Source organism: Bombina bombina, chromosome 9 (genome assembly GCF_027579735.1).
Source record: "Bombina bombina isolate aBomBom1 chromosome 9, aBomBom1.pri, whole genome shotgun sequence".
Taxonomy (NCBI): Eukaryota; Metazoa; Chordata; class Amphibia; order Anura; family Bombinatoridae; genus Bombina; species Bombina bombina.
The window spans coordinates 223388111-223411170 of NC_069507.1; the positions used below are offsets into that span (position 1 = coordinate 223388111).

The 23060-nt window shown below is 34.6% G+C and overlaps 1 protein-coding gene across 3 annotated transcripts in view; it reads left to right on the top strand.

Moving 5' to 3' along the window:
* Positions 1 to 23060, top strand: part of CACUL1 (CDK2 associated cullin domain 1) — a 170166-nt gene that overhangs the window by 529 nt on the left and 146577 nt on the right. For all 3 annotated transcript variants that reach the window (XM_053692673.1, XM_053692672.1, XM_053692674.1), the window contains exons 2-3: positions 2385 to 2511; positions 3419 to 3521. In XM_053692673.1, the coding sequence (XP_053548648.1) occupies positions 2385 to 2511; positions 3419 to 3521 (230 nt within the window). The remainder of the gene's footprint in view (positions 1 to 2384; positions 2512 to 3418; positions 3522 to 23060) is intronic.

Below are 23060 nucleotides of genomic sequence, written 5' to 3' on the forward strand. Positions count from 1 at the left end.
ACAAGGAGGACTGGCAGCAAAGGCCTTCAGTGCTGCTCTTTTTTCTTCATATATTCGAAAGGATTCCATGAGGCAAACATGTTTCTTATTTGTATGAAAAACCCCCCAATAATGTGATCTTTCCTACATGCTTAGAGAGATAATTTCCTTTCTGTAAAGATCCCTTGTTTGGATAGAGAGATGTATTGTGGCCCTTGTGAAGAGAAATAGAGGCCAACATAGAAGGCAAACTATTATCTTTTGTTTTGATGGGGAAATATCCCTTCTCTGTCTTCTTTCCTTTCTAGTAATGTATTTTGATGGTATAGTAAGTTAGTCATCCAATTGTATGAAACTTAAAAATATTCAATGTCTATGTAGAAATTGAAAGAAAGTTGCATCCTTTGCTTGAAGTAGAAAGATACACTTCATCTTTTTATCCTAAATGTGTTATTTTGTGTCCTATTCTTTAAATTGTCAGTGCAGTTTGCTAATTCTGTTTCTTTAGTTTTTATTTATTTATTTATATATTTCAGATGTGATTTACCCATTCAGGAGTTCAACTCTGCTATAGAGTTTTTAGTATTGTGCAAAAGACAGACTTTCCAATGATGCTCACTAGTAATATCACTGATCCCTTTGGTAGGAAACGGTTTTCTCATTTGGTTGCACCATATTGATTCAGACAATCTGTTGTCTGTTATTTAGCCAGTATTTTACATTGTTCCTTAGCTTATTGTTAAACAATGTAGTCCTTGAGCTAAGTTGTTTGTGCTTGGATTCACTACATTTGCTTTATGGGCCCATTATGCTCTCAAATGTTTGCTATTCTGTAAAACCTGTTTATTAAACACGTTGACATTGTAATATAAAATGTTTGTGTAGTTTTAACTCTGTAATATACTTCCATGATCTATTGTGTCCCCTTTTTGGGGCACTTTTGGGTATAGTGACTTTTTCTTTATGGGAAATAATGTGTATTGGAAAACATGGAATCCCCTCATGTCACATTTTAAGGTTTTATTCCTACCTATTAGTATATTATTTTTACGAGCACCGTTGTTTAACTTCTTAATATTTTTGATGACTCGTAAGAATTAATGATTAATGGGACATTAAACCCAACATTTTTCTTTCACAATTTAGGTAGAACATACAATTTTAAACAACTTTCCAGTTTACTTCTATTATCAAATTTGCTTCCTTCTATTGGTATTTGTTGAAGGAGCAGCAATGCACTACTGGTTTCTAACTGAACACATGAGTGAGCCAATGATAATCGGTGTATGTATGTATGTATGTATGTATGTGTGTGTGTGTGTATATATATATATATATATATATATATATATATATATATATGCAACCACCAATCAGGAACTAGGTTCTTTGCTGCTCCTGAGCTTTCCTAGATAAACCTTTCAGCAAAGGATAACAAGAGAAGGAAGCAAATTAAATAATAGAAGTAAATTGGAAAGTTGTTTAAAATTGTATGCTCTGTCTAAATCATTAATGTCTAATTATGACTTTACTGTCACTTTAATGCATATTTAGCAAGGTTAAAGGGACACTGAACTCAATTTTTTTCTTTTTTGATTCAGATAGAGCATGCAATTTTAAGCAACTTTCTAATTTACTATTATCAATTTTTGTTCGTTCTCTTGCTATCTTTATTTGAAAAAGAAAGTCCAGCACCCTGGACAGCACTTATTTATTGGTGGATGAATGTATCCACCAATCAGCAAGAACAACCCAGGTTGTTCACCAAAAATGGGCCAGCACCTAAACTTAAATTCTTGCTTTTCAAATAGATACCAAGAGAATGAAGAGCATTTGCTAATAGGAATACATTAAAAAGATGCTTAAAATTGCATGCTCTATCTGAATCACAAAAGAAAAAAAATTGGGTTCAGTGTCCTTTTTACCAACTAGGATATGCTTGCTGATTTGTAAAACTGATTACAAGTGCAAGAGTTGCATGCGTTTATATTCATTTTTAAACTCACTTGAAAGCTGATCCTAAAAGTGAGCTTAATGTCTGCATCTAAGACATCATTAAACTATCTCATATTAAAACAACATTAAACACCACTTGCATATGTGAAAATTGTATTTTGTCCCATGTTTCTTAGATAGGCCAAAAAAGCAAAGTCTATAAGCTGTAAATCAAACAGATGATTTAGTAGTTTGCAGTATTTTGAAAACATAGGGGTACAGATTTTGCATTCTACCCTGTCTAGGGACCATTGGACAAAGCATTATTTTTCCACAAAAGCAAGACAACAGCACTTTACCTTCCTTTCCAAACAAGAGAGTATCACACATCTTTATTATTTAATGTAGAGCTATAACAACAATTTTGTAGTACAAATGTGTATTATCTGTTTTTCTTCTTTCCTTTCTAGTAATGAATATTATCACAGTAGATGAATACAGGAGCACATATTGGCCCAAGCTGGAAAGTGCCATAGATCAACTTTTAACGCAAAGTCCTGGCGATTATATACCAATATCGTACGAACAGATATATAGGTAATATTGTATGTTTGTATTCTGATGGAAACCAATCTTTGTACAGCGTGTTTTATGTATGATATGCAGCATACATTTGTAAACTATAGAACAAAGCATAGCAATGTTAGACAGATGATTCATAAAATGTGTTCCTTATGTTTTTTGCATATCTGTGCTGTAAAATCTTCATATAACTTCTGAATTACCCAATACAGTGAGCAGTAAAAAACATTTCATTTGTGTAGATGTAGATATTTAAAATTCCATGCCACGTTTATTTCAAACTGTAAAAAAAAAAAAAAATCTAAAACTTAAAGGGAACTTGAGTTCCTTTTGTTTGAAGGTTTACAGCTTGCGACTTGATCCTGCATTACTGCAAAGCTCTAGCTTATTTTTAATTCAACCAACACTGATTATTTCACCATATAAATAATTGTTGGAACCCTAATTGAAACCAAAATTTATTTAAAAAACATGCTTTAACCCTTTCCTGACAGAGTTAATTTGTCTACATCGGAACTAAGTTCCGATATAAACAAACTGAAATCATGCGATCGGGTAAGGGGGGAGGGTCTATCACACTAGACACGTCCTCCAGCCTGCAATCCCATTTTCCAAGCCGCTATGGCTGCCGGACAGCCAAACGACTACGACGTTCCATGCCGTCCTAACGGCACTAAAGCTCTTCACAGTTAGGGCGGCATGGAATATCCCAACGGCTGAAAAGAGTTAAATGTTGTTTACAATATTTTCAAGGTTAAAGCTTGTTCTAAATTGTTGTGTTTTTGTTGTCTCTTTACTGTATTAATATTTAAAACTTTGTGGAACCTCATCCTTTATTTTTTTGGTCAGGACGTTGCATAAATTTAATATCTAAAATAGTTTGTGACCATCAAAATTACAGATTTTTGTCTCCATTTTTCAGCTGTGTATACAAATGTGTGTGTCAGCAACACTCGGAACAGATGTACAGTGACCTGATGCGGAAGATAACCAGCCATTTAGATAGAGTCTCCCAGGAGTTACAGGTAAGAGCTAACGCTTGATGAAACATAGGTGTGGTTTGGGTTTAAACATCAGGATTGGAAAGTAAACATAAGCATGTTATATACACAGGGAAGGTAAGCAGCCTGAAATAATTATGCACAAGGACAAGCTGCAGATGCCTTTGGCAGTGTCCCATACTTCCAGGTTGTGTAACTGGTCAAGTGGTAAAAATGAGGTTTTTCTATCACATGACACGATGATGGCTTGTGAAGAAATGCAAATTGTTTGCTCCAAAATTACTTTTCCTTCAGGGTTTTGACTGTAAATTAAGGGACATTCTAAAGCAAACAATAACCATGTGTCCTACCCTCGTTAACACAGTTGGTGATTTGCTGGTCATTAAATAGCTGTTACTGATTGGCTCACTGGTGATTTCCTGTTCAGAAGCTGCAATGGTTAGAGCCCACTAGCAGGACCTACCTATTTATTTAACCTGTTTGCAAGGGTTAAATATATAGTTATCTATGTTATTTATCATCAAAATTATAAATGCAGCTCTTCATTATTGTCTGTTTTTAATAGTTCTTTAAAGTGTTTTTTTTTTTCTTTTCTTAGGAGCCAGAGAGCAGAACACTTGTCTGGCTCCTAAATACAGCGTGTGGCTAGTTTGTAAGTTTAAAATAAATTTGTCAACCCCTAATCATGGTATCAGTGATAAAATAAATTATTCTCTGCTGTTTTGCCTTCTAAGCAGAATTTAAAGGGTGTGTACAGCTGGCAAAAGACCAATTTGTTGGGTGTGTTAACAGATGCTACTTAAAGCCGTATGTCTATTTGTAATGATCCTAATAAGTAATTAATAAATATCAACACCCTCCAAATCCCTTGTATATTTCTGTAGTTTAATATGTTTAGTATCTTTATAAGAAACAAACATTTTCCACAAATAATTAGTTTAAAAAGGTTTTTGGAATAATGTAATTTTAGTTCTTTTGTTTGTTTTTTAATTCTCTTGTGTTTTTAAAAATCTCTTATCTCTCGAAAGCTCAATTTTTTTCTTTATTGATTTAGAAAGAGCAGGCAATTTTTAACACCTTTCCAATTTACTTCTATTATTTATTTGTCTTTATACTCTTGATATCCTTTATTGAAAAGCATACCTAAATAGGCTCAGTAGCTGCTGATTGGTGGCTGCACATCATGTGATTGGCTCACCCATGTGCATTGCTATTCCTTCAAAAAAGGATATCTGAGGAATAAAGCAAATTAAGTAATATAAGTAAATTGAAATGCTGTGTAACCCCTTAGTGACCAGACCATTTTTAAATTTTCTTACCGTTAAGGACCAGGGCTGTGTTTACATTTCTGCAGTGTTTGTGTTTAGCTGTAATTTTCCTCTTACTCATTTACTGTACCCATACATATTATACACCATTTTTGTCGCAATTAAATGGACTTTCTAAAGGTACCATTATTTTCATCATATCATATAATTTACTATAAAAAAATGATGAAAAAATTGAACCCCTCCCCACAAAAACTGACTCTCCAAAATCTGTTTCACATCTACAATTACCATTTCTAAATTTTGTCCTGAGTTTAGAAATACCCAATGTTATCATGTTATTTGCTTTTTTTGCAAGTTATAGGCTACTAAGTACAAGTAGCACTTTGCTAATTCCAAACCATTTTTTTCTCTCCAAAAATAGCGATAGTTACATTGTTACACTGATATCTGTCAGGATTCCCTGAATAACCCTTCACATGTATATATTTATTTTTAGTAGACAACCCAAAGTATTGATCTAGGCCCATTTTGGTATATTTCATGCCACCATTTTCACCGCCAAATGCGATCAAATAAAAAAACATTAATTTTTTCACAAACTCTAGGTTTCTCACTGAAATTATTTAAAAACAGCTTGTGCAATTATGGCACAAATGGTTGTAAATGCTTCTCTGGGATCCCCTTTGTTCAGAAATAGCAGACATATATGCTTTGACATTGCTTTTTGGTAATTAGAAGGCTGTTAAATGCAGCTGAGCACCACACTAGTATTATTGCCCAGCAATGAAGGTGTTAATAAGATAGCTTGTAGGGTTAATTTTAGCTTTAGTGTAGAGATCAGCCTCCCACCTGACACATCCCACCCCCTGAACCCTCTCAAACAGCAATCTTCCCTCCCTCACCCCTCAAAGGTCACCCCCATCTTAAAGGGACTCTGAACCCAAATTTTTTCTTAAATGATTCAGAGCATTTAATTTTAAGCAACTTTCTAAATTACTCCTATTATCAAATTTTCTTCGCTCTCTTGCTATCTTTATTTTAAAAGCAGGAATGTAAATCTTTGCAGCCAGTTCATTTTAGGTTCAGCACCATGGATAGCGCTTGCTTTTTGTAGGCTTGCATTTACCCACCAATAAGCAAGCATAACCCAGGTTCTCAACCAAAAATGGGCCGGCTACTATGCATCACAATCCTGCTTTTTAAATAAAGATAGCAAGAGAACGAAGAAAAATTGATAATAGCAGTAAATTAGAAAGTTGCTTAAAATTGCATACTCTGTCTGAATTATGAAAGAAAAAATGTGGGTTTAGTGTCCCTTTAAGTACTGGCAGAAAGTCTGCCAGTATAAAAATAAGGTTTTTGTTTTTTTTAAAAACATTTTTTTTAAATTAAATATTTTCTGCAGTATAGGATCCCCACTTACCACCCAACCTCCCTGAGCCCCCCAAACAGCTCTCTAACCCTCCCCCCTCCTATCTATTTGCCGTTATCTTAGGTACTGGCAGATGTCTATAGCAGTATAATATTGAAATAACGCTATTTAGAGTTCTAGTATTGGTGCTGTGCATAGAATTAGAGTTTTGGAGATTCAGGAGGCGACGACTCTCCTGTGGAAGAATACACTTAAAGCACACTAGAGTCGCTGGACACAATATACCTTGACATACTGTGATGTCGTAGTAGATAATGAGAATAGAAAGTCTCAGATAGGGTATAGGGGTTCTATATAAGATAAAACAGAATGGAGGGGCGCCTCATGTGTGGTATCATCTATTAGTTAACAATGAGTCACAGAACTATTGCCAAATGAGTACTCACAAATTTGGAGAGCACACTTATGTGCTGGTAGGGGCGGGCTGCAGAATTAGAAAGGTGTGACAGTTTACCCACTTGAAGACGTTCTTGGCGTAAGATGGTGGTGCTATAAGGGAGACAAGAAATACGGGCACCACATGTGCAGACTATTAATGGTACAACCACAACAGAGTCCTTAATGTGGAGGGTACTCACATATTCCCAGAGCACACCAATGTGCTTGTAGAAGCAGGCTGCAGATTGGTAGAGGTGTGGCAGCTCACCCAAACTCTAGGTATCTTGATATTTGTATGATAATGTGTTCCCTCAGGTGCTGGGCTGGTCTCTCATAGGGGAACAATGGCAGATGGTGGGTAGAAATGAATCCACTCAAATGATAAAAGATATATCCAAATTTATTTAAAAAAGCATAAAAGTTTAAAAACAACAGCACAATGATTGCTGATGAGAGTGGATAACAGGGTGTCCAATAATCACCCAATCATGCAACGCGTTTCACGTTTCACAGACCGTTTCATCAGGCATAAAAAATTATAATTATAGATTATGATTTTTTTATGCCTGATGAAACGGTCTGTGAAACGTGAAACGCGTTGCATGATTGGGTGATTATTGGACACCCTGTTATCCACTCTCATCAGCAATCATTGTGCTGTTGTTTTTAAACTTTTATGCTTTTTTAAATAAATTTGGATATATCTTTTATCCTTTGAGTGGATTCATTTCTACCCACCATCTGCCATTGTTCACCTATGAGAGACCAGCCCAGCACCTGAGGGAACACATTATCATACAAATATCAAGATACCTAGAGTTTGGGTGAGCTGCCACACCTCTACCAATCTGCACCCTGCTTCTATTGGTATGCTCTGGGAATATCACCACCATCTTACGCCAAGAGCGCCTTCAAGTGGGTGAGCTGTCACACCTTTCTAATTCTGCAGCCCGCCCCTACCAGCACATAAGTGTGCTCTCCAAATTTGTGAGTACCCATTTGGCAATAGTTCTGTGACTCGTTGTTAACTAATAGATGATACCACACATGAGGCGCCCCTCCATTCTGTTTTATCTTATATAGTACCACCTGGACCATCCAGTGAGGAGGAGGCAGCCGCTACAGCAATCGTTATCCTTTGAAGAACGTATAAAGGACTGTCTAATTTTTCACAATTGCAAGTGTATTTTCACTACAGTATCTAAGAATTTACTGTTTTCTGCCTTTATTGTGTATATACTCATCTATGATAGCTTAACATTGCCCCATCATATATACTTTTGTTCTAGATTATTGATTATACTACATCTTGAGCGCCCCCTTCAGTGATTAGGTTTTTACAGGGTATAGGGGTTGAAGCTTTGTGATTAAAACATAACTTTTAAAACTTTAATAATTCTAAAATAGCTTGGGAAAAAACTTAAAAACACACATATGGATAGATCCCCTTATTAGTGGGGTTCCATAGATGCGCAGTGGATAAGGGGAGAGAAAATATAAGATGTCAGGTATGTATTAAACTAGGTTTAAAGACATAATCAAAATGTGATTATTGGTGTTAAGGGGGTAACAACAACAGTGTTGGACTACAGCATATGTGATAAACTCTGAGAGCTAGAATAATTCAGGTATCAAGCCCTTGATAATAACAACGTAAGTGGAATTACTCTAATCACTATAATATGTGACTGTTTGTCCAGGTACTCTTGCAAGTATGTATTCAGATAAGCTCAAAGGTTTGACTTTGCAGACAAGCTTAAAATTGGCAACAACTGTTGCTATGTTAGAAACAGCGTGTTAGTTTGTATCTGTATTCAGTGCTGTTAGCTTGCAATATATATACACAGTGTGTATATGCGCTGTCGTTAATTAACAATAAGGGTACTGTTTGTGAAATATATCTGGATTCACTGCAGTGAGTAAATTGCTGTCTGGTACCACTAAAGCAGAATATTTTTTAAAGTGACCCCCTAATACACAATGATCTAGTTATTATTCCTGACATTGTAAGTATAAGAGAACTCTCCACATACATGCAGCATCTGAACTCAGTGCGGTCAAAGAGTACCACAAATTGACATAAGTAGGATTACCAAATGTGGCTGTTCCCAGCGACTTCTCACCAAGCCCATTTTAGGTTCAGCACCCTGGATAGAGCTTGCTTATTGGTGGCTACATTTAGCAAACCAATAAGCAAGTATAACCCAGGTTCTCAACCAAAAATGGGCCGGCTCTTAAAGAAACATTCCGGTCAAAATTTAAATGCACATAGATTAATTAAATCTTTGAATAGAAACATATTTGCAATATACATGTATTGGCAAAAAGGATTCTACTAAAAGTTATTACTGTTTTAGTGTTTACATTTTTCTCTGCACGTGCATGTGAAGCATAGCTAGATATTGTCACTGCACCAGCATTTTAAATACTGCAGCTGCTCAGAGTGCCAATGGGGCTTGTATCATGTCAGCAATTAACAAATTAAATCATTGGTAGATGGTACAAGCACCTTAGGCTCTCTGAGCAAGTGCTGTGTTTAAATTGCTGGTGCACGGTGCATACTTAAATACACATTTGGAACTGCTATAGCTTTTACTAGAAGCATTTTTGCTAATACAAGTATATTACAAAGGTGCTTCTATTCTAAACTGAAATGCATTCATGTGGATTCTAATTTTGGCTGGAATGTTCCTTTAAACTTTAACCCCCTTAACGACCTGCGTCGTACCCTGTACATCGCTGCAGTTCTGGGCTTCTCTCTACTGCGCTATTTCTGCATGTCCCACGAGTGGGGCACTGCAGAAATAGATTTAGTGGAGCAGCATAGGACAGGACAGCTAAGGACAAGATAAATGTCCTGGGGCGTTGAAATGAGGCCCAAGGTTGTAGGTTGGACAACCCTGGAATAGTGGGGTTTGCCTTGAAATATCCAGCAGATGGCACAAGCTTAGAAATCTGCATATGGATCAATGATGAAGTGATGTGAAGTTCACAGGTTTTTTTAAAGGGACATTAAAGGGCCACTCAACGCAGTAGAAATACATAATTAACAAGTACATAATAAAAAGACAATGCAATAGCACTTACTTTGAATTTCAAATAAACAGTAGATTTTTTTTTCTGACAAATTAAAATTTTCTCCCATTTTCTGGCCCCCTGTACCATGTGACAGACATCAGCCAATTACAGACTAGTATATGTATACCCTGTGAGCTTGTGCACATGCTCAGTAGGATCTTGTTCCCCAGAAAGTGTGAATATCAAAAGACTGTGCACAATTTGATAATGGAAGTAAATTGGAAAGTGTCTTAAAACTGCATGTTCTATTATAAAAGTTTATTTTGACTTCAGTGTCCCTTTAAATGTCCATTCTAGTAAATAAAAAAAAATAAAAAAATGACATGCTCTAATTTGTAACATCCATGTAATGCTAAATTTTAACTCATGTAAAGGGCTTAAACACATGGTTAAAGTACAGTGCAGGAGCTGCAGAGCACTGCTGGTCCTGAGTGGAAACTGCCACTGACCAACTGCTGATTGGGTAAGTTCAGAACCAGCAGTTCTCTGTTGCTCCTGAGTGGTACTCTACCTATGTGCAACCTTTACACTTATATCTTCCCTATTTAAACAAATAAAATAATAGTTAAAAATAAATCTACATATTATTGTCAGTCATACATCATAATGTCTAGCATCTATTTACGGTTTAATGTCCCTTTTTAATAGTATACAAAAATATCAAATGTAATACTTACATTGTTGCTGTTGTGTTATGCAGATGCACAGTATTTGTTTTATATACGTTTTTATTTTACTTTAATCTCAACATTGTGCCCAGCAACTAAGCTCCTGTAGATAAACGGAGCCCCCGGACTTAAGAAGAATTGTAGAGATCCATAAAGCTTTATAAGATTTGCAAAGGTGTGTCCAAATATCTGGTGTTCATTCAAGGTCCATAATAGTAAAACCATTACATGCTCGAAACCGTTAGATTATCGAGTCATTGTACGACTATTCACCCTGCTCTACTGTGTATTTAACCCCTGCAAACCTGTGGTGCACTGTGGGTTCTGAGCGCAACCTCCCGCTCATCCAATCAGCAGCGCTAGTCGTACAACTCTGAAGTCTACAAATGGAGCCAAGCTTGCAAAAGGAGATGAAAAAGGGTATCGGCGAAGAACTTGCAGATACCTCTTGATCTTGCCAAAGTCTCTGTGTTCAATGTAAGAAAAACAATAAACAAGATGGAATTTTACAACCAATACATCTGCTTTAAATACAAATATATATTATTGCACTTCTGAAGTGCAAAAGACTACATGGATGTTCCCCAATAGTTTGGGACAACATGTTCTTTTAAAGATACAGGCAGCGCTATGTTTAAAGAGAAACTGCACAACTACACCATAATGTCATGTCAGCTGTGAAGCATTATAGTTTGTGGCTGCTTTTCTGCCTCTTAGCCTGGACTACTTGCTGCCATAGAATAAACAATCAGTTTTACTGGACAGTGTCTAGTGTAAGGGTCCTCCAGATGTTTATTATTATTATCAGGTATATGTAGAGCGCCAACAGATTCTGCAGCGCTAATTTAATAGAAGTTGGTAACATTAAAATAGGAGTGGTTTTCTGGTGGTTATTGTTGCTGATATGTTTTTCCAGTTGCTAAATACAAGAGTTTGTGTATTTTTTCCAACCCAGACTGTTTAATCAAAGTGTTCATTATTTGCAAGAAGACAGTTTGTGTGTGATTAGTCAAAGCAGATTGTGCCAGTCTATTTGTGAATTAGCAAAGGATCAGACCATTTTTTTTATAAGTAATTAATGCAGAATTAAATCCAATTTTCTTTTTACAACCATTTACCCATTATTTTGAATACTCTTGTTCTGGGAGTACAGTATACTGATAATTTATGCACACTGTCTTCCTGTAAAGCAGCACAGATGTCTTCTCCTTATCAATCTTTACTTCAAACTTTACTTGGTCCTGTATATGTGTGTATGTATATGAAAATTAAGTTAAAAAAATAAATTATATATATATATAAATCCAAAAAAGACAGCACTCACTGGTCTTTTAAAGTTAAAAAGTAAATTTTAATATTCCATAGTTAAAAATAGGGGGTAAGCATGATGTTTCGATGCTGTACTAGTATCTATATATATATATATATATATATATATATATATATATATATATATATATATATATATATATATATATATATATATATATATATATATATATATATATATATATATATCTCCTTGCAGAAAAAAAAATGTGTATATAGTGGCTGCATGTGCATTGACTGTTCCTCTTTAAAAAAATAAGTAAAAAAACTCTCATACAAAAAGTAGTCACAAGCTTTGCTGAGTCATGCATGACCCACAATCCAAAGATTCCGGTTGCAGCAGTGCTGACTCTGCACTTTAATTGCTGATGTGAGTCACATAAGAGTATCCGACACATCTATTAGAGGGATTGATATTTAAAGGTATATACACTGAAATAAGCACATTTATATAAGCCTTGTACAACAGTCATATATTGTGACATGAGGTATATACACTGACATTAGCACATTTATATAAGCCTTGTACATCAGTAATATATTGATATGAGGTATATACACTGACATTAGTTCATTTATTTAAGACTTGTACGTCAGTAATACATTGTGACATGAGGTATATACACTGACATTAGTACATTTATATAAGCCTTGTACATCAGTAATATATTGTAACATGAGGGTATATACACTGACATTAGTACATTTATATAAGCCTTGTACATCAGTAATATATTGTAACATGAGGGTATATACGCTGACATTAGTACATTTATATAAGCCTTGTACATCAGTAATATATTGTAACATGAGGGTATATACGCTGACATTAGTACATTTATATAAGCCTTGTACATCAGTAATATATTGTAACATGAGGGTATATACGCTGACATTAGCACATTTATATAAGCCTTGTACATCAGTAATATATTGTGACATGAGGGTATATACACTGACATTAGTACATATATATAAGCCTTGTACATCAGTAATATATTGTGACATGAGGTATATACACTGACATTAGTACATTTATATAAGCCTTGTACATCAGTAATATATTGTGACATGAGGGTATATACGCTGACATTAGTACATTTATATAAGCCTTGTACATCAGTAATATATTGTAACATGAGGGTATATACGCTGACATTAGCACATTTATATAAGCCTTGTACATCAGTAATATATTGTGACATGAGGGTATATACACTGACATTAGTACATATATATAAGCCTTGTACATCAGTAATATATTGTGACATGAGGTATATACACTGACATTAGTACATTTATATAAGCCTTGTACATCAGTAATATATTGTGACATGAGGGTATATACACTGACATTAGTACATTTATATAAGACTTGTACATCAGTAATATATTGTGACATGAGGTATATACACTGACATTAGCACATTTATATAAGCCTTGTACATCAGTAATATATTGTGACATGAGGTATATACACTGACATTAGTACATTTATATAAGCCTTGTACATCAGTAATATATTGTGACATGAGGGTATATACACTGACATTAGTACATTTATATAAGACTTGTACATCAGTAATATATTGTGACATGAGGTATATACACTGACATTAGTACATTTATATAAGCCTTATACGTCAGTAATATATTGTGACATGAGGTATATACACTGACATTAGCACATTTATATAAGCCTTGTACATCAGTAATATATTGATATGAGGTATATACACTGACATTAGTACATTTATATAAGCCTTGTACATCAGTAATACATTGTGACATGAGGGTATATACACTGACATTAGCACATTTATATAAGCCTTGTACATCAGTAATATATTGTGACATGAGGTATATACACTGACATTAGTACATTTATATAAGCCTTGTACATCAGTAATATATTGATATGAGGTATATACACTGACATTAGTACATTTATATAAGCCTTGTACATCAGTAATACATTGTGACATGAGGTATATACACTGACATTAGCACATTTATATAAGCCTTGTACGTCAGTAATATATTGTGACATGAGGGTATATACACTGACATTAGTACATTTATATAAGCCTTGTACATCAGTAATACATTGTGACATGAGGTATATACACTGACATTAGCACATTTATATAAGCCTTGTACATCAGTAATATATTGATATGAGGTATATACACTGACATTAGTACATTTATATAAGCCTTGTACATCAGTAATATATTGATATGAGGTATATACACTGACATTAGCACATTTATATAAGCCTTGTACATCAGTAATATATTGATATGAGGTATATACACTGACATTAGTACATATATATAAGCCTTGTACGTCAGTAATATATTGTGACATGAGGTATATACACTGACATTAGCACATTTCTATAAGCCTTGTACATCAGTAATATATTGTGACATGAGGTATATACACTGACTTTAGTACATTTATATAAGCCTTGTACATCAGTAATACATTGTGACATGAGGTATATACACTGACATTAGCACATTTCTATAAGCCTTGTACATCAGTAATATATTGTGATATGAGGTATATACACTGACATTAGCACATTTCTATAAGCCTTGTACATCAGTAATATATTGTGATATGAGGTATATACACTGACATTAGCACATTTCTATAAGCCTTGTACATCAGTAATATATTGTGATATGAGGTATATACACTGACATTAGCACATTTCTATAAGCCTTGTACATCAGTAATATATTGTGATATGAGGTATATACACTGACATTAGTACATATATATAAGCCTTGTACATCAGTAATACATTGTGACATGAGGTATATACACTGACATTAGCACATTTCTATAAGCCTTGTACGTCAGTAATATATTGTGACATGAGGGTATATACACTGACATTAGTACATTTATATAAGCCTTGTACATCAGTAATACATTGTGACATGAGGTATATACACTGACATTAGCACATTTATATAAGCCTTGTACATCAGTAATATATTGATATGAGGTATATACACTGACATTAGTACATTTATATAAGCCTTGTACATCAGTAATATATTGATATGAGGTATATACACTGACATTAGCACATTTATATAAGCCTTGTACATCAGTAATATATTGATATGAGGTATATACACTGACATTAGTACATATATATAAGCCTTGTACGTCAGTAATATATTGTGACATGAGGTATATACACTGACATTAGCACATTTCTATAAGCCTTGTACATCAGTAATATATTGTGACATGAGGTATATACACTGACTTTAGTACATTTATATAAGCCTTGTACATCAGTAATACATTGTGACATGAGGTATATACACTGACATTAGTACATTTATATAAGCCTTGTACATCAGTAATACATTGTGACATGAGGTATATACACTGACATTAGCACATTTCTATAAGCCTTGTACATCAGTAATATATTGTGATATGAGGTATATACACTGACATTAGCACATTTCTATAAGCCTTGTACATCAGTAATATATTGTGACATGAGGTATATACACTGACATTAGCACATTTATATAAGCCTTGTACATCAGTAATATATTGTGACATGAGGTGTATACACTGACATTAGTACATTTATATAAGCCTTGTACGTCAGTAATATATTGTGACATGAGGTATATACACTGACATTAGTACATTTATATAAGCCTTGTACATCAGTAATATATTGTGACATGAGGTATATACACTGACATTAGTACATTTATATAAGCCTTGTACATCAGTAATACATTGTGACAGGAGGTATATACACTGACATTAGTACATTTATATAAGCCTTATACGTCAGTAATATATTGTGACATGAGGGTATATACACTGACATTAGTACATTTATATAAGCCTTATACGTCAGTAATATATTGTGACATGAGGTATATACACTGACATTAGTACATTTATATAAGCCTTGTACATCAGTAATATATTGTGACATGAGGGTATATACACTGACATTAGTACATTTATATAAGCCTTGTACATCAGTAATACATTGTGACATGAGGTATATACACTGACATTAGCACATTTATATAAGCCTTGTACATCAGTAATATATTGATATGAGGTATATACACTGACATTAGTACATTTATATAAGCCTTGTACATCAGTAATATATTGATATGAGGTATATACACTGACATTAGCACATTTATATAAGCCTTGTACATCAGTAATATATTGATATGAGGTATATACACTGACATTAGTACATATATATAAGCCTTGTACGTCAGTAATATATTGTGACATGAGGTATATACACTGACATTAGCACATTTCTATAAGCCTTGTACATCAGTAATATATTGTGACATGAGGTATATACACTGACTTTAGTACATTTATATAAGCCTTGTACATCAGTAATACATTGTGACATGAGGTATATACACTGACATTAGCACATTTCTATAAGCCTTGTACATCAGTAATATATTGTGATATGAGGTATATACACTGACATTAGCACATTTCTATAAGCCTTGTACATCAGTAATATATTGTGATATGAGGTATATACACTGACATTAGCACATTTCTATAAGCCTTGTACATCAGTAATATATTGTGACATGAGGTATATACACTGACATTAGCACATTTATATAAGCCTTGTACATCAGTAATATATTGTGACATGAGGTATATACACTGACATTAGTACATTTATATAAGCCTTGTACGTCAGTAATATATTGTGACATGAGGTATATACACTGACATTAGTACATTTATATAAGCCTTGTACATCAGTAATATATTGTGACATGAGGTATATACACTGACATTAGTACATTTATATAAGCCTTGTACATCAGTAATACATTGTGACAGGAGGTATATACACTGACATTAGTACATTTATATAAGCCTTATACGTCAGTAATATATTGTGACATGAGGGTATATACACTGACATTAGTACATTTATATAAGCCTTATACGTCAGTAATATATTGTGACATGAGGTATATACACTGACATTAGTACATTTATATAAGCCTTGTACATCAGTAATATATTGTGACATGAGGGTATATACACTGACATTAGTACATTTATATAAGCCTTGTACATCAGTAATATATTGTGACATGAGGTATATACACTGACATTAGCACATTTATATAAGCCTTGTACATCAGTAATATATTGTGACATGAGGTATATACACTGACATTAGCACATTTATATAAGCCTTGTACATCAGTAATATATTGTGACATGAGGGTATATACACTGACATTAGTACATTTATATAAGCCTTGTCCATCAGTAATATATTGTGACATGAGGTTTATACACTGACATTAGCACATTTATATAAGCCTTGTACATCAGTAATATATTGTGACATGAGGGTATATACACTGACATTAGCACATTTATATAAGCCTTGTACATCAGTAATATATTGTGACATGAGGGTATATACACTGACATTAGTACATTTATATAAGCCTTGTACATCAGTAATATATTGTGACATGAGGTATATACACTGACTTTAGTACATTTATATAAGCCTTGTACATCAGTAATATATTGTGACATGAGGTATATACACTGACATTAGCACATTTATATAAGCCTTGTACATCAGTAATATATTGTAACATGAGGGTATATACACTGACATTAGTACATATATATAAGCCTTGTACATCAGTAATATATTGTGACATGAGGGTATATACACTGACATTAGCACATTTATATAAGCCTTGTACATCAGTAATACATTGTGACATGAGGTATATACACTGACATTAGCACATTTATATAAGCCTTGTACATCAGTAATATATTGTGACATGAGGTATATATACTGACTTTAGTACATTTATATAAGCCTTGTACATCAGTAATACATTGTGACATGAGGTATATACACGGACATTAGTACATTTATATAAGCCTTATACGTCAGTAATATATTGTGACATGAGGGTATATACACTGACATTAGCACATTTATATAAGCCTTGTACATCAGTAATATATTGTGACATGAGGTATATATACTGACTTTAGTACATTTATATAAGCCTTGTACATCAGTAATACATTGTGACATGAGGTATATACGCTGACATTAGCACATTTATATAAGCCTTGTACATCAGTAATACATTGTGACATGAGGTATATACGCTGACATTAGCACATTTATATAAGCCTTGTCCATCAGTAATATATTGTGACATGAGGTATATACACTGACATTAGCACATTTATATAAGCCTTGTACATCAGTAATATATTGTAACATGAGGGTATATACACTGACATTAGTACATTTATATAAGCCTTGTACGTCAGTAATATATTGTGACATGAGGGTATATACACTGACATTAGCACATTTATATAAGCCTTGTACGTCAGTAATATATTGTGACATGAGGTATATACACTGACATTAGTACATTTATATAAGCCTTGTACATCAGTAATATATTGTGATATGAGGGTATATACACTGACATTAGCACATTTATATAAGCCTTGTACGTCAGTAATATATTGTGACATGAGGTATATACAATGACATTAGCACATTTATATAAGCCTTGTACGTCAGTAATATATTGTGACATGAGGGTATATACACTGACATTAGTACATTTATATAAGACTTGTACATCAGTAATATATTGTGATATGAGGGTATATACACTGACATTAGCACATTTATATAAGCCTTGTACGTCAGTAATATATTGTGACATGAGGTATATACACTGACATTAGTACATTTATATAAGCCTTGTACGTCAGTAATATATTGTGACATGAGGTATATACGCTGACATTAGTACATACATATAAGCCTTGTACATCAGCAGGGGTGTGGAAATTTAAAAAAAAAAACTACTTGTCCAAGGGACTAAAGCGGGAGCCCATTCTACTTGTCCTTTGTGACAATCTACTTGTCCTGATTTGCAAAATAATTTTAACCAAAACTGTATTATATAAATAAGGTTTTTATTAATAACAAATTAGACAGACCTAACAATACTTTAATGCAATCAACAAAGCAAGTAGTTAGTGTAATTTAACTGGATTTCCAAATGAGAATTGGAGCTTACTTCATAAAGAAAAAAAAATAAAGTTAAAGTATGCTTTAGGCAGAGTCAACCTTGTGAGGTCTCTTATGCCCACCAACATGCTTGGTTCCACCAGATGTAAGCCAATACTGAATAGCTCTGCTGGGGTCGTATTCCTCAAATTCAGGCCCCTCCATTTTAATGATCATTAAGTCCTGCAGTATGCCTTGCTGAAGTCTTGTTCGAAGTGGATTTTTTACTATGTTCATTGCAGAAATCACCCGTTCTGCCTCAGCTGTTGAAACACTTACTGTGAACATCATCTCCACAACCTTCAGTATATTACATAACGAAGAAGGTTTTGATGACAACACTGATGAATATGCAGGCCAAACTTTTATGTTTTTATCTTTGAAATTTTTCATGTGTGCCTTAAGTCTGCAAAACTCATCAAGAATAGCTGACTTTTCCTCAGCCGAGAAAAGAATGCCAAAATAGCCTAACAATTCTTCAAGGTCATCTCTGCCATTCGTATATAGTTTCTCTCTGCCTTCAGGCCATGTTGAATAGTCAAAAACCTGGAATCCACTGGATGGCGTAGAATTAAAAATGGAAAACCTTTCATCAGTGTAATCTATAATGTTTTCAATTAGCTGTAGATTACGTATGCTAGTAGCTGGTGGGCACTGGCCTGTCAATTGAATCTCCCACCCCTCAGTAGATTGATCTCCAAATTTTCTCTCCTCTGGATGGTACAGTCTATTGAACAGCTTCATGTTTTCACCCAGATCAAGCCTCAAGCCAGTCAGTCTTAGTGCTCATTTCTCAAGAGCAGGCTTAACATCAAGTAACAGAAGGTCATTCGATTGAAATAATTCTGATAGCTGTGATACAGGCTCAAGAATATCTCTCAAAATACATAGTGTACAGAGAAAATTCACACTGGTGATGCTTTTCAGATATTTTCTTGCTTTAGCTGAAGACTCATCAGTCCCAGCACCAACCTGACCAAGATGCAAAACCACAGTTTGCAAGTTTTGCTGCATTGCTTTTAGGGCCCTACTTTTACTAGACACCCATCTCACTTGTTTAATGTCACTGACATTAGCAAAACTTTCTTCTATTACCCTTGCAATTTCTTTTGCATCTCTTCTCCTTTTAGGGATATTCCAGTAGAACTTGAAGACCCATTTCAAAGTTTCTTCTAAACAAAGAAGATAAGGTGTGTTCTTCACTTCATCTAGAATTGCCAGTTGAAGCTTGTGTGCTACACAATGTACAGGCAACAGAAATGGGATGTCTTTCTTTATCAGTGCTTCTACACCACCTTTTGAACCCAGCATTACAGCAGCACCATCAAAATTTACAGAGATAAGCGTTGGGCCAGGCTGTTCTGGGGACCTCATATGTAACATATCCAAAGACAGGTTTTTTTAGACCTTTAACAATTGCATCCAACTCACCTGTAGCATGTGTGTGCTCCACTGGGACAAGGTCTACAAATGCTGTATAAGGTTTCCCTTCATGGACAACCCTGATCAGCACGGTTTCCTGTTCAATTATGGCACTATCTGTGTTGCCATCTGCAACAATACAGATAAACCATGAATTTCTGACAATCTCTTTGATGTCCTGTTGAATTATTTCCGCTTCACATTTAATGAATTCAGCAGCTTTTTCACGATTAGTGTAGTTTTTCCCTAAGTCCACACCAGCCTTTACCATTGCTCGGCACAACATATCCATATCTGAAAGAGGCTTCCCCTGTTTTGCAATTAAATATGCATTGTTAAATAAAATAGTTAGCCTCTTCCTTTCTCCTTCCTTCAGTTTTTGAAGAGATTTAACAATAATGGGTTGCGTTGCGCTGATTTAACTGCAGAACTGGTACTGCTAGTGAACGCTGATCCCTCTGGTGTTTTTTTTGTTTTTTTTGTTTGAACCACGAACTGCATGCCATGTTAGCTTTGCCTGTTCCATGAGCTTTGATTGGTTCAATGCGAAATTAATCACAGCCTCTAACAAAGGCATTCCTACCAGATCCAGAGTGACTCATTGCTATGGTAGGGTATTTTAAGCAAATTTCACAGAACATCTTTTCTTCCCCTTGACTCTCTTTCAAAACAAGCCATGGCCAGGAATCTTTCCAGTGAGGTTGAAACACTCTCTGTCTCTTCTCTGTATCATACCGTTTGTCTTTTGATACAGTAACGGCAGTAGGATTTGGTCTTCTACTCTCGCAGTGGCTATGGCTCTGAGACACATTCCCAGCATCTTGTGTGCCCGACTCTTCTGTGGCTGCCTTTAGTGGGCCCGCATCTTGTGTGGCCGCCTCTTGTGTGCCTGCATCTTCTGTGGCCGCCTCTTGTGTGCCTGCATCTTCTGTGGCCGCCTCTTGTGTGCCCGCATCTTCTGTGGCCGCCTCTTGTGTCCCTGCATCTTGTTTGATGGTTTTCGAGAAGCCAAATTTAAGAAGAATTTGAGTTGCCACATTGACTGTCAAAAAACTGCTATGAAAACTGTCTTCCTAGCCAAACTGGATTCTATTATTACACGTCAACACTTCTAAACTTTGCATACACGAATCTGTAAAAATAAGGACATGTTGGATTTAAAATTTTTCATTTTAATTTTTTTGTAGGGGATCTGCAAGGCCCCAAAGTATGAACAAAAACACTAATTTCTAACAGAAATTAGCACTTTTATTCAATTTTGAAATTACAGCCCAAGATATCATAAGACAAAGTAAGAATAAATTTGTCTTCTGGCGAATCTCACTTGACAAAAAGACAGAGCTACGGTTATTAAAGGAACATAAAACAAGATACAAATATAATATGTACTTTAAATTACTTTACCTGCAAATTTATACTGCACAGTGCCTCACCATTAACCATTGAATTGTACAGCTCTAACTCCCCCCACACAATTCCTTATATGCCTAGAAATAAGCTGATGTGAACTCAGTTTAATGGACAGTCTAGTATAAATTAAACTTTCATTATTCAGATAGGACTTTTAATTTTAATCAACTTTCCAATTTACTTTTATCATCAAATTTGCTTTTTTCTCTTGGTATTCTTAGTTTAAACTAAACCTAGGTAGGCTCATATGCTAATTTCTAAGCCTTTGAGGGCTGCCTCTTATCACATTCTTTTTAAATCTCTTTTCAACACAGAGAGACAGAAAGTAATATAGATAACACTGTGTTCAGGCACAGGGGGTTATTTAAGATCTAGCACAAAACAATGCTAAATTTAAGACAATAGATAATAAACAGTCACAGTCATGTGATCAGGGGGCTGGAAGAAGGTTCCTAGATACAAGGTAATCACAGAGGTAAAAAGTACATTAATATAACTGTGTTGGTTATGCAAAACTGGGGAATGGGTAATAAAGGGATTATCTATCTTTTAAAACAATAACAATTCTATGGTAGACTGTCCCTTTAAAATACAATTTCTGAAGCTAAACATTGATAAGGGCATGTGGATCAGACTTCTCCAGAAAGCATAGCTATCTAACTAATTTTGCTTATTATTGAAAATTAATTTAAAATACTTCCCAGCAATTTTTTAAAAAAAAATTATTGTGCTCTTTTTACTAAATTAGCCATTTTCGCTGCCCCAGAAATGCTGGAATGCATTGGCAGATAAACATGAGCAACTGCAGTGATCCAGCAGTCACTGTGTATTATGTTGCATTCCATCATTTCTTGGGCAGTAAAAAAATGGAGGAAAATAGTGCAAATCAAATAATGAAAGTACATGGCAAAGTTTGAAAAATATGAAGAAAGAGAATCGCAGCACGCTCTAAGTGTAATCTGTTTGGTAGTTATCAATTATCAAAACCCCCTTCCCTGGGTATTACTCACAGGATCGTTCTGTGTGATGTGCGCATCAGGTTGTATACAACCATGGAGTTTGTTCCTCCGATAACCTCCCTCAATGACGTCTGGAAAGCCTGTCCAACCGGAGAGATTGTTTCACTTTCCTACGGCAGTCCACAATCAAACATGGAAGGGATACCACTCCAGTATTTAAAGTATAACACGCTTATTGTGAAATAAAATATAAAAACTTACAAATCTATGTCTCTCAGCTCACCCAATAGGTGCCCACAACATCTGAGCCCTGGTAGCCTCCCTGAGACAATAACTTTAAAAACAGAACTTCTCTACGTACCCAGGGAAGGGGGTTTTGATAATTGATAACTACCAAACAGATTACACTTAGAGCGTGCTGCGCTTCTCTTTCTTCATATTTTTCAGCATTTTTTTGTAAACGAGTCTTTGA